The 12,692-nt window shown below is 38.8% G+C and overlaps 1 protein-coding gene across 5 annotated transcripts in view; it reads right to left on the bottom strand.

Moving 5' to 3' along the window:
- The window catches only part of LOC139763627 (major facilitator superfamily domain-containing protein 9-like), a 63,335-nt gene that overhangs the window by 27,653 nt on the left and 22,990 nt on the right, over positions 1-12,692 (bottom strand). For all 5 annotated transcript variants that reach the window (XM_071689869.1, XM_071689866.1, XM_071689870.1 and 2 more), the window contains one exon: positions 77-206. In XM_071689869.1, coding sequence (XP_071545970.1) covers positions 77-206 — 130 coding nt within the window. The remainder of the gene's footprint in view (positions 1-76; positions 207-12,692) is intronic.

Genomic DNA, 12,692 nt, shown 5'->3' with positions numbered 1-12,692 from the left:
TGCATCTACAAGGAAATATCCCACTTCTCTAAAAGAATATTCACACTAAATGTAATATAAATTTTTTACTACTCACCTGCAATTATTCTTGCCAAAATGACCACCACAAGGGACTGAGAAGCTCCAAGTACAACATAACTAATGGCCGTTGCTATTAAACACACTAGCATCACCAGCCGTCTGCCCACCACATCACTCCATCGACCCTATGTCAATTTAGAAAAGTAAAGCACACCAACTGAGTTAAACACTGCTTAACTTGTACACCATATGGAAATGGTGAGTAATTAACTTTTAAGTCATGGGAAATGAGACATCCTTAACTAGTTTCTCTTACATTCCATTAATTCAATTTGCTGATCACTTAAGAGACAATGCTCAAAAAATAAAAATAAATTTACAGTAAGAGCTCTAACAGACTAATCTATGGGAGGTCCCAGCTGTTTTATAAAAACCAGTATTGTAGTTCATTATATCCAATAGCCCTGACAGCAGTGGAGATGGAGGTTGAGGGAATTTAACACATAAATCTTATGCACTGTGCACTTATGGATGAAACTTATCTAATACACACCAGTACATTATTAACAGTTACAAAGTTTTCTCTAAGGTGTGGGACTTCTTTCTGCGTAAGTGTGGCTTGAAAATGCTATTTACTTTTGCCTCATAGTTTCTTTCATATACAATTTCCTAAATTTTGTTCTACTAAACTAACCTGGCATGGGCAAAACAAGCCCCCAATCAAGGCCATCTTTGGTGAAGGGAAAAAGAGTAAGATTAAAAACAATTTAGAAATTAATCAGGGCTCTAATTCTTCAAGACAGAATGGTTGGAGAGAGAAGGAAAGCCAAAAGTAGGAGAAGAATTCTGAAGTACTGCAGTTCAAAGGAAGAAGGAAGTATCATAATGGTTATTCCTCAAGAGGCCCATCTTCACTGAGAAACCATGAGAAGTAACAGCTAGAGAAGTGCCTTGGGTCCAAGCCTTGGTGGCAGAAAGCTCATGACAGCAGTGACCAATATAAAATATGTACAATAAAGCGAGGGCAGCAATGTTGCAGCCTACAAAACGAAGTAGTTGAAGAGAGGTGATGTCTGAATAATTAATGAGACATGGAGTTTGATTCCATTCTCATTAATAGAGAATTACACTGAAAACAAAGTAGATCCATGGGCTGTAGTCACTACCTGGGCCGAATTAAACTTTTGTAGCAATGAAATAGCAGGTAACAACAAAAATAATAAAGACATCTATGCAAGCCCCTAGCTTTTGGGAAGCAGAGTTGAGATGATGAATGTGAGGGTTTTCTAGAATAGAGGTTATGTCCAATGTTTATGCTATTACATAGCTGAATTATGCTGTGTTGAAATTGAACAAAGGGAAGTGAGTGACACTTAGAAACAGACATGGGGGAGAGACTGCATTATAGCACTACTGACATGTTGCACAGGTACAAATTGAGAGAGGAAATATGTTCAACATTAGAAAGAACAAATATAAGAAGGAAGCATAATCAGCATACGAGTGAAAAGGTTTAGAAACTACAGGGATCACTTAAGGAGAAATGAGAGTATGCATCAGGACAGAACCCTTAGGGACACTATTGCTGATGGGATGAGAGGGCAAAATCATTTCAACAGTGACATCTAAATGGAACGTTCAGAGGAGCCATACATCAGGAAACAAAGAGAAGCAAAAAAGTAAAAGGATGTAAGTATAGAAAGAAAAGAAGTATGCTACTCCATGTTAACCACTTTGGAGACTTTGAAAGCCTTGAAAAAAGTTTCAACAAAAGCCCTAAGAGAGGAAGAATAGAGGAGAGTCATAAAGGAGACAGAACTTCAAAATTTACACTGGTGATCAGAAAGAAAGGACTGGGATTCTAATCATTTGAGAAACTGAGAGTTAAGGAGAGTTTCAAAGACTCTGAGGACAACAGAAGCAAGAGCAACTGGGCAATATATGGATGAGGCACAGCAGTCTCCTTTCTTAGGGATGGGCTGCCTAATGGTATGCTTCCAAGAATCAATCAAAGTCTAGGCTTTTAGACAGAGATGATATAGGCAAACAACTATTGGCGCTATCTTTGAGGCACACCCACTTAAAACATGAGGTATACTATCTACATCCTAAGCCTTGTCTAATAGGAGGTGAAAAAGCACTTACAAGACATTCCATGAAGAAAATATGGGGAAGGGCAACAGATTCAGTGAAAGGAGATGGGACTGAGGATTATAAGCTGAATCATTCAAGGTAGAATCAAAGGAAACTAAAGTACCAATAAGAGTTGCCTTATCATTTACAGCATAAGCTATGATTGATAAGGCTGATAAGGTGTGCTTGACTTTAGAAAGAACAGTTTTAGAGTGATCCTGAACAGAAATAAAAGTGGCAGGGGAATGGAAGAGCTTCATGGTCTGATAGGCTCTGTCCATAATGTGACAAGTGTCATATCAGGAGCAATCAAACCAGGATTGGGGAAAGACTAATCTTGCAGAAGAAGAGGTACAGAACTCTATCCCTGCCAAGATAACTTATACTATGTGTTCAACACAACATGGGGCAATTCAGCTAGCAAAGCACTATCCATCTGAGGGAAAGTCTTTAAACAAGTGACACAGAGATGAATGCTGAACTCTTCTAAAGTGCAAAGGTTGACATTTGAAAGGAGAATAGAGACAAGGTGTGTCCAGTCAGAAGTGATAGGAATAACATATGATTTAAAGACTCTAAGGGGGCAGAAGTAACACACGTAAAAAATGAGGTTCAGTTGTTGGGAGAGTGGTCATGACAGTCAAAAACTCATGTTATGTGTTTCATCATTTTTTCCTGACCATTATGGAGAGAAAAAGAAAAGGCTTTGGCTTTACCTGGATAATCCCAGACAGAACCTAGGTCCTTGTAAAGTACACTGGAATACCTAATATAAAAGATTTCATTATGTGGAAAGAAAGAAATGCTTTGTGGCAGGTAGTCACACATATACAGTATCCACTGTATAGAGCTCTTACTGTACAGTGAACTCACACCAATATGGCCCCCAGGTCAATTCTTCAATTCTGAAAATAAGTATTTGGACATTTGTTCTCCAAAATGACAGAGTTTATAATGCATTCATCTAAATGTCTGAAAAGTATGTGACCTTAACTCCTCTACACAGACTTGTGATTTTCACACGGTGTTACACCACATGATTATAATTTCTTTTATCTCTGGTCAGCAGTGACCTCATACCACCAAGAACTAGTAGGATGTGTGATCTCCTAAATGAATTTCTGGATGATGCTTTGCTATTAAGCAAGCCTTCTAAACAAATACAAATATATATCATCCAGCAAAAGCTCAAAAGCTTCTTCAGGCACTGGAGGAAGGAGGAGGTTCAAGTGTCTTATAAACGAGGACATAACCATCCTCAAATGTGTAGATGCAGAAAGATTAGCACACCAGCTTGCCGGAGCAGCCTCAGTATATTTTCTGGTTGCATTTTTTTTCTTTAGGCACAGGTCTTTTAATGATTTTACTTTTCAGCTTATTCAACAACCTCTTACCCTTACAAAACCAAATTGGTGAGGGTTCACTGAACTTTGACACAGGACAATGACAATACATTCATTACTACTCAAAAACAATTTGGATAATGCTGCTGGACAAGTAAACAAGCTGCATCAAAAACATGCTTTTGAAATTCTATAAACATACCAAATTACTTAGAAAAAAAAAATAGCATCATGCACAGGAACACCCTACTGCTTTAATGTGTGTAGATGTATACAACTTAAATGAGCATTTGAGTTATTGTAGATATGCTAATTAGACATGACACAGACACTCAGGACCTCAGCAATGCTGATCTGACAGAACTTTTTGTGATGAACTCTTGTACTCACTTACTCTGCAAGAATGAAAAGAGGGTAACATATGGTAATGAGAATCCATATGCAATCTTAACTGAGACAGAGTAACTCAGTAGAATATAACTACTCTAATGATTCCCTGCAATTTTCTCTTCATAAATGTCCCATAATCTTTTCAATGGATGGAGAACACATAACATCAGTATAGGAAGTACCTTCATGATGATCAGGAAAACATGTAGGATGTGTTGTTCCATATTAATGAGAACAGAATAGAAACGTGCCTCAGCGTCCCCATAATCTTTTCAATGGATGGAGAACAAATAACATCAGTACCAGAAGTACCTTCATGATGATCAGGAAAACATGTAGGATGTGTTGTTCCATATTAATGAGAACAGAATAGAAACAGGCCTCAGCGTCCCCATTATCAAGATGGTAAGGATTCAGTTCAGCCCATTCTTAAGGTCCAATGAGGTTATCACAACCTTGTGATGGGTAGTGGGGTACTAGGAGCATTAGATATAGTTAATAAAATTACAAGAAAAGTTCAAGAAGTGATGGAAAAAGTAAGACAAATCCTAAGGCACATGACATCTAAGTTAGGAGGTTCAAGATCCATAAAGTCTGCAACAGGCAGAATTAATTCAAAACAGGCCCCCATACGACCCTTGAATGGAAAAGGTGATACAGATTACAGTCAGAGATGAGAAGAGATCATGTTAAACATTATCAAACAATTGAGTCTCTTGAGAAAAAGGAAGGCTGAGAACAGAGGAAACTGAAAGATGTTCAGCACAGTATTAGTAAAAATACTTTTACAGTCATGGATTATGAGGAAGTTGAGAGACAAACAGGCAAATCTTACAAAACAGGGACACAAGTAGAGCTGATACTGTTCCTGTCTGAGCCTACTCCATCATTATCATCAGAATCAGCATGAGGCACAGAGATTTTCAGTATCTCAATCTACTTATTACCAGAAGGAATTGTCCCCTGTACACTACATAAGGTTTTGATGTCAAGGGAAAAAATAGGTGAGAAAAATAACATGAGGGAGTATATTATAAAAATGCACAAGTGTCAAAGACCATACCTATTGTAAAATGCATATAGTGTATGTGAGGAAGAAGAAAACTATAAAGCTGGGCTATCCAGTACTCTTGTCTATTTGTAGGCACAACAAAAACTGTAATGGAATGAAATGGCAAAAAATTGGCTCTTGCACCACGAGATGGACCCTATAGCTTTCTTAGTACTATCTGAATAGTGAGCTAATGCCTGACTGGCCTTACTGTTTTGTAACCATCATTCCAACTAAAATATCTCAATTCTAAAATCATACCCCAATCATAAATCACTACAGTCACTCACCATAAAAACCAAGGCCATCTATCGTGCCCCTCTCACGGATTCCATCCTTAATGCAAGTTTTTTTTATTAATACCACCCTCTGTTCTGTTATTGTTCCCATTCGATGAAGTTAATCCTCATTTATCTTCTTCATTCTTTGCAATTCTTGATCATGGAGCCCACCCATGTATTTCCATCCACTCACAATCCAAAAATAAAAAATAAAGAAAAGCCATTTACTCTAATAATTATACCTAACAACAGTTTAAATACTTCATTTTTAGTTAACTTTCTGTGAATAAAACAAATCTTGCTTGTTTTTATATATGTCATACTTATAACTATTCTTTAAAGAGTAAAATAATGGTGACAGCTAAAATGATTTCATGGTACTCTGACAGCAAATAAGAATTGCAAAAATAACTCCTCCAATGAAGGTAAATTACAGCTGCCTACAACAATCACAGCATCTCTACCATTACCAAGGCTATGGGGCTGTACTTAAAAAGGATATTTTTGTCTTTGAGCATACCTAACTCAAAACTGGAAGGTGAACCATGTTTCCTTCATTTTTTCTGATTTTTGATTCTGGGTCACACTTTTTTTTTCATCTTCCCTTCTTCCACATTCAAGAATCAGATCTACAAATACCTGAGGAGTTCAAACTAGCTACTTCTACATTCTTTTTCTCACACTCCTTATTTTTCAGTTCATTCAACATGGTCTTCAGGGTATATCTTTGTCTGTGCCAAGACAGCTACTATAAAAAAAAATGCACATGGCCCATTCATAATGGACAAAACCAAGAAAATCCTGACCATTCATCTGCCCAAACTGCTTCAGCCAAATGAAATCTGTGTCATCTATAGTATGCTGGGTTTCTGATTACCAAATAAGACAAAGAACAGTAAAATGCCATTCTAAAAGCATCTCAGAAAGATTTTTTTTTTTTTTTTTTTTTTTTTTTTTTATACTTTGTCGCTGTCTCCCGCGTCTGCGAGGTAGCGCAAGGAAACAGACGAAAGAAATGGCCCAACCCCCCCCCCCCCCATACACATGTACATACACATGTCCACACACGTGTATACATACCTACACAGCTTTCCATGGTCCACCCCAGACGCCTCACATGCCTTGATTCACTCCACTGACAGCACGTCAACCCCTGTATACCACATCGCTCCAATTCACTCTATTCCTTGCCCTCCTTACACCCTCCTGCATGTTCAGGCCCCGATCACACAAAATCTTTTTCACTCCATCTTTCCACCTCCAATTTGGTCTCCCTCTTCTCCTCGTTCCCTCCACCTCCGACACATATATCCTCTTGGTCAATCTTTCCTCACTCATTCTCTCCATGTGCCCAAACCATTTCAAAACACCCTCTTCTGCTCTCTCAACCACGCTCTTTTTATTTCCACACATCTCTCTTACCCTTACGTTACTTACTCGATCAAACCACCTCACACCACACATTGTCCTCAAACATCTCATTTCCAGCACATCCATCCTCCTGCGCACAACTCTATCCATAGCCCACGCCTCGCAACCATACAACATTGTTGGAACCACTATTCCTTCAAACATACCCATTTTTGCTTTCCGAGATAATGTTCTCGACTTCCACACATTTTTCAAGGCTCCCAAAATTTTCGCCCCCTCCCCCACCCTATGATCCACTTCCGCTTCCATGGTTCCATCCGCTGACAGATCCACTCCCAGATATCTAAAACACTTCACTTCCTCCAGTTTTTCTCCATTCAAACTTACCTCCCAATTGACTTGACCCTCAACCCTACTGTACCTAATAACCTTGCTCTTATTCACATTTACTCTTAACTTTCTTCTTCCACACACTTTACCAAACTCAGTCACCAGCTTCTGCAGTTTCTCACATGAATCAGCCACCAGCGCTGTATCATCAGCGAACAACAACTGACTCACTTCCCAGGCTCTCTCATCCCCAACAGACTTCATACTTGCCCCTCTTTCCAGGACTCTTGCATTCACCTCCCTAACAACCCCATCCATAAACAAATTAAACAACCATGGAGACATCACACACCCCTGCCGCAAACCTACATTCACTGAGAACCAATCACTTTCCTCTCTTCCTACACGTACACATGCCTTACATCCTCGATAAAAACTTTTCACTGCTTCTAACAACTTGCCTCCCACACCATATATTCTTAATACCTTCCACAGAGCATCTCTATCAACTCTATCATATGCCTTCTCCAGATCCATAAATGCTACATACAAATCCATTTGCTTTTCTAAGTATTTCTCACATACATTCTTCAAAGCAAACACCTGATCCACACATCCTCTACCACTACCATTTTCATAATACAGGTACACCACTGATTTTCTGGCACTCTTGGTTCCAAAGCCTTGCTAGATTAACCATTTTACTGGACCAACCATAGTCATGTAATAAAAATTCATCAACACACCTCTAACACACTAATCATACATATCCCATGTGTCTCAAGCATACCATGGACTGCTAGAAATTTAAATAAAGCAAATATTAAATGTAAATGAAATAAATTGATGAAATACATTATACACCTGCTCAGAACTGAGATGCTCGTCAGCTACGAGTTTCTTAAATTCGTCCACATACTCAGCAGCTCCTTTGTGGTTTGCAGACTGCTTTTCTTGGCACACTTTATTCGTGGAAATCCCATGACGCTTCTTGAATCTTTGAAGCTATCCTTCACTATAATTATGCTCATGCTGTAGTTTAAGTTGTTTATGTAACAACTTATCCTGGTTCATTATCATGCTACCTGACAAGTCCACTCCATCACTCTAATGCTGTCGAAACCATTCCATCATCACTTGATCATGCTCAGTGCTCTTAACATCTTTCATAGTTTTTCTAATTGTCATTTGCTACTTGGAATCGCTGTCTGCATAGAATTTCAATATCATCTCCCTTTGCTTCTTTATATCATAAACAGTTGATGAACCAATACTGCAGATATCACACAGCTTATGCACCGAAATACCACGGTCCATATTTTTCAACAGTTCTACTTTATTTTGGATCGATATGGACTGATGTTTACGTCTGACACCATGACTAACACTCTCATATGTCTTCGAAGCCATAGCTAGGATTAAATTTAAGCAAAATAAGCTAAGAATCTCACAGGATTGCGGTATCATCACCAACAAGTGCAGTGTGAAGAATGTAAATAAGTGCGCCCTACACACAACGCCATCTGCGGCCGCCCAGTAAACTAATCTGGTGGCCGCAGTAATTTCAAGTTCCCTTGTGTGATTTTATCCGGACTAAAGGAGGTGCCAAACCATCAGCTGCCGGAAATTCGGTGGTGTACCTGTACTGTGAAGTCAACGGATCACAAACTTTAACTGGCTGGTTTATACCACTTAAAACAATATTCCCAAGTCCTGAAATATCTGCAATGATAGATGCATATAAGTATGAGAATCTTCATAATCTAAAACTCCCCAACATGTTTCCAAAAAAAAATACTAAACAGACAGGGGCAGCTTCTGACACCTTACCCTTGGTGCATTTACAAAAGCAGTGACCAGATATTACCTGTAAGGACTATGATGAAATGGTCTGTTGGCTACCTTCACCTCACCAGTGCCATGGCACTTAGTGGTTCATTCAAAATGGCAAAAACGGGTAACAGGTTACCTACATAGAGAATTACTTAGTTTTTGAGATGCTTACCACTAAGGATGTACACTGATAAGCCTGATGGCGATATAATCAACAACTAGTCATCCTATTATGGTCAGAAAAAACGTTTTCAGATAAGGAATCTGTTTATGAAAAGTGTACTACAAATGTAAGCAGGTAAGACAAAAGAGTGAGAACAAAGAACTGCCAACAGAGTTCATGTACTTGAGATATATTTTCTATTAAAAGGCTCTGAGACTAATGGAGAGGAGAAAGTAGAATGAAAGGAATTTGAGACAGAAACAGCGCCCTAAAGGCAAGTAGAAGGAAGAATATGACAGCTGTAGGTAACTGAACTGAGTGTAGGAAGAATGACTAAATTTTGCACAATTTCATGTGAGTGAATTAAATCACTGTGGGATAGCAACAGTCCAATATTAGAAGTTAAGATTCAGCTCTAAACTTATGAAAAGCATGTTTTTTTAAGTCAAGCCCCTCTGCTGCCCTTCATCATGTAGTTCTCCAAACAAAGTCATGTAATGTAAGTCAGCATGAAGGTAAACATAACTAAATATGCCACAGCCATGTTGAATGCATGCACAAAAAGTCACAATATTGTGTCTTAGAAAGCTGTGAAAAATTCTTTTAATAATGTAGGTTTTAATATTGAAAAACTTTTCCTCTCGATGGATGTGTCTCTCAAGCAGAGATATTTCTTGGATACTGGTGGTAGAAACCTTTTAACACCTCTTGTGAATGACTGAGTGGCAATTGCTTTTCACATACATTACATAACTGGTGCAGTAGCTCATCTAGAACTGTCTGCATCTCCACTGAAGTCTTCAGTCATCCCTTTTAAACTCCAACAGACACATATCCGATTATGCATCCTCCTGTCTATATAAATGGCCATTTACTTCCACAAAAAGTGATTGGCCAACTTTACAGCTAGTCACAAGCCATTGTCACTTACATGGACATACTCTCTAAAACCCTTAAGCTCTACAGTGGAGTTCCCTAGGAGGAGTTCTTTCTCCAACCCTCTTCATTCTCTTCCAACATGACCTCCCATTGCCTCCTGCAGACCACAGTATGACGGTCTTCTTATATGCTGATGACCTCACAATCACATGACAGCACTCTGACATCAAAGAAACAACAACAACAAGAACAGTGGCACACCTAGAAAAGAATGGTTGCATCTCTATGATGGTCCTCACTGACATTTTTAACCCAGCACAGACATGAATCCAACCTGTACCCTCTAGTCTTCCTGAATGGCGAAACACTTCTAATCAAAAGAGCACTAACAATTCTCGGCATCACATGCAACACACATGACATTTACTCCCCACACCACAAACATCAACACACAAGCAACAACAACAAAAAGACTTTAGAACAATAAATGGCACCAGATTTAGACAAGAAAAAGAATCCCTTAGTATTCTCTACAAAAAATTCATCTGTTCCATCCTAAGCTATGCCTCACGTACCAGGTCATCCATCCTGTCAAAGCAACTAAAACAAAACTGCAAACCACACAAACCAGAGCACCAAGAACAATCACTGGCTGCCTGAAAACTACATGCACTTAGGACCTACACAAAGAAACAAAGATCCTCCCAGTACAATTCCACCTCAGTATGCTTGGCAATTAATCCTTTGCAACAGCACCAGACCATTCTCATTCAAACCACTCCATAACTGACCATGAACCTCCAAATGGCAATAAATGCTTCATACTTCAGGAATCTAAATTTACAGATTCCCCAACACCTAACAAACACAACACTGACAAATCATATACACACTACAATAACCTGACTAACACTAAACATATGCCCTCTTAACTCAGTTTTGAAAACCATCTAAAACCACTCTCCCTAGATAAATAAGAATTACACTTTCTTGTCTGTGTTCTGGACACATCCCATCCCTACAACATAACAAATTCTAATCCAACATGACTCTTCATACCCAAAATGCAACTACCACAATGAAGACATTACATCTTCCTTACACTCTCCCAAGAGACATACAGAACCTCACTATATGCCCTATGGTCCTCCCTGGTGTGTGTAGCTGGCCTCCTGAGCACTAAGGGAGTCTCATGAAAGACAGAAGGAATACTTAAAACCAATAAAAGAAAGTTCGGTTAAGTAAAAGTCGAAGACACCTCCATCAATTCCAGTCCTAACTGAGTGTGTCTCAAATGAATCTTAAGAGATATATAAATTAGTTATTCATGATTGCATTCCACCTGAAAAAATACATCTATCTCAGTTGCTTAAATAAATGAGATCCACATAAATCATTCCTAGTCTACTGTTCATTCTTTCTTCCCATCGGAATATGTGTGGCATATCACATGCTACAATAATCTGGGCTCTTTAAAGATAGGCATGATACTTCCTGAACAAACTTTTCTTGACACAGACAATACACTGAGAGTATCCAGAACAGAGGCCAAGAGTACCATGCCCTCTTTATTAAGACAAAAAGATGTATCAATGTACATGTCTTTAGTTTCAATTCCCTCCCTGAATTATAGTCCTTTTCCACCGCTAAGGGCCAAGGCCAAGGGAAGAAACCATTTCCTATCGTAACTCATCCTCATTTTTTATTGGAACCTCTATTCTTTTTGAGAAGTGCCCATATGAATTATTCATTTTACCTTTAGGCTCAACAACCCCAGCCTTTACCTAACAATGAAGCTTATTTTAGAGCTTTGGGTGAGGAATAACATGTTCATCTTTGATCTTGATTAGCATACAAATTCTGAGCCATGAGAGGCTTTGCTTCATGAAAAATCTTGCTTGTCTGGACCTATGAATTATTGTGCTGTGAAGCTGATCACCCAGTTCTAGCAGATGGACATGGATAGATCTCTTATGTCTCAGATCAAGCCTAACCACTACAATGTTTGGGGAGAAATCGATAATGATGTCTGTGCATTTGGCACAAAGCCAAATCTGTTGATTGCGCATTGTTTTACCCCAGAGCTTCCAAACACCTCCATAAAGAAAGCAATTAGCTGGTGGTCTAAGTAAGCCAAGAATCTTGATTTCTGTTTTCCATAAATGCCTTATAATTACTCCCATCAGTTTTATAAACATGTTGGGTGCAATACTTAGACCAAAAAGTATGGTCTTTATCCAGGTGACTCAGTAAACAAACTTGAATGCTATGATACACCAGAATGGGGAGTTTATATGAACAAGCCATACCGTCTGGTGATGCACTGAAAAGAGTCCAAGCACTTTTCTGAATTACCTGCCAGACTGAACTGATTATTATCATTTTGCAAATTGGGTTAACAAAGCACCTACTATTGGAAACTGGAAAATTTATGACAAAGATTTTTCCTGTCTTAAACATGTTCTTGAAGCAGAAGATTGATAACTGACCCATGAAAGTCCTAAGTGGTCTTTCACTTTTCCAGCACAATCCAAAACCACTGGACACCACTTGAAATGCCCAGCAGGACTGACACCAGCCATCTTAGAACAATACAGTCTTGGCTTGAGTCCCAAGTCACTGCCTGGAGTTGGATCTGGCAAAATCTCTTTTTTGGCATCTGTCATTAAATCCTTGACCTCATTTCTTAATAACATTAATATACCCCTTGGACTATTTCTACCTGGAACAAAACCACACCTGCTAAATGTGGGCCATTTCTGAACTCAGTGAAAAGCTTGGGATGAGGTCACTCTAGGAAGCACTTCTCACTGGAGTACTATTGTCCTATGGCTTAAACACATGTTGCTCTTTGAGTCTAAAATAAAAACATTAAAGCCTAACCAATAGCCTGTTTT

The sequence above is a fragment of the Panulirus ornatus genome, chromosome 47 (genome assembly GCF_036320965.1).
Source record: "Panulirus ornatus isolate Po-2019 chromosome 47, ASM3632096v1, whole genome shotgun sequence".
Classification (NCBI taxonomy): Eukaryota; Metazoa; Arthropoda; class Malacostraca; order Decapoda; family Palinuridae; genus Panulirus; species Panulirus ornatus.
The sequence above is the reverse complement of the archived record's forward strand: the minus strand, read 5'-3'. Positions and strand labels throughout refer to the sequence as shown.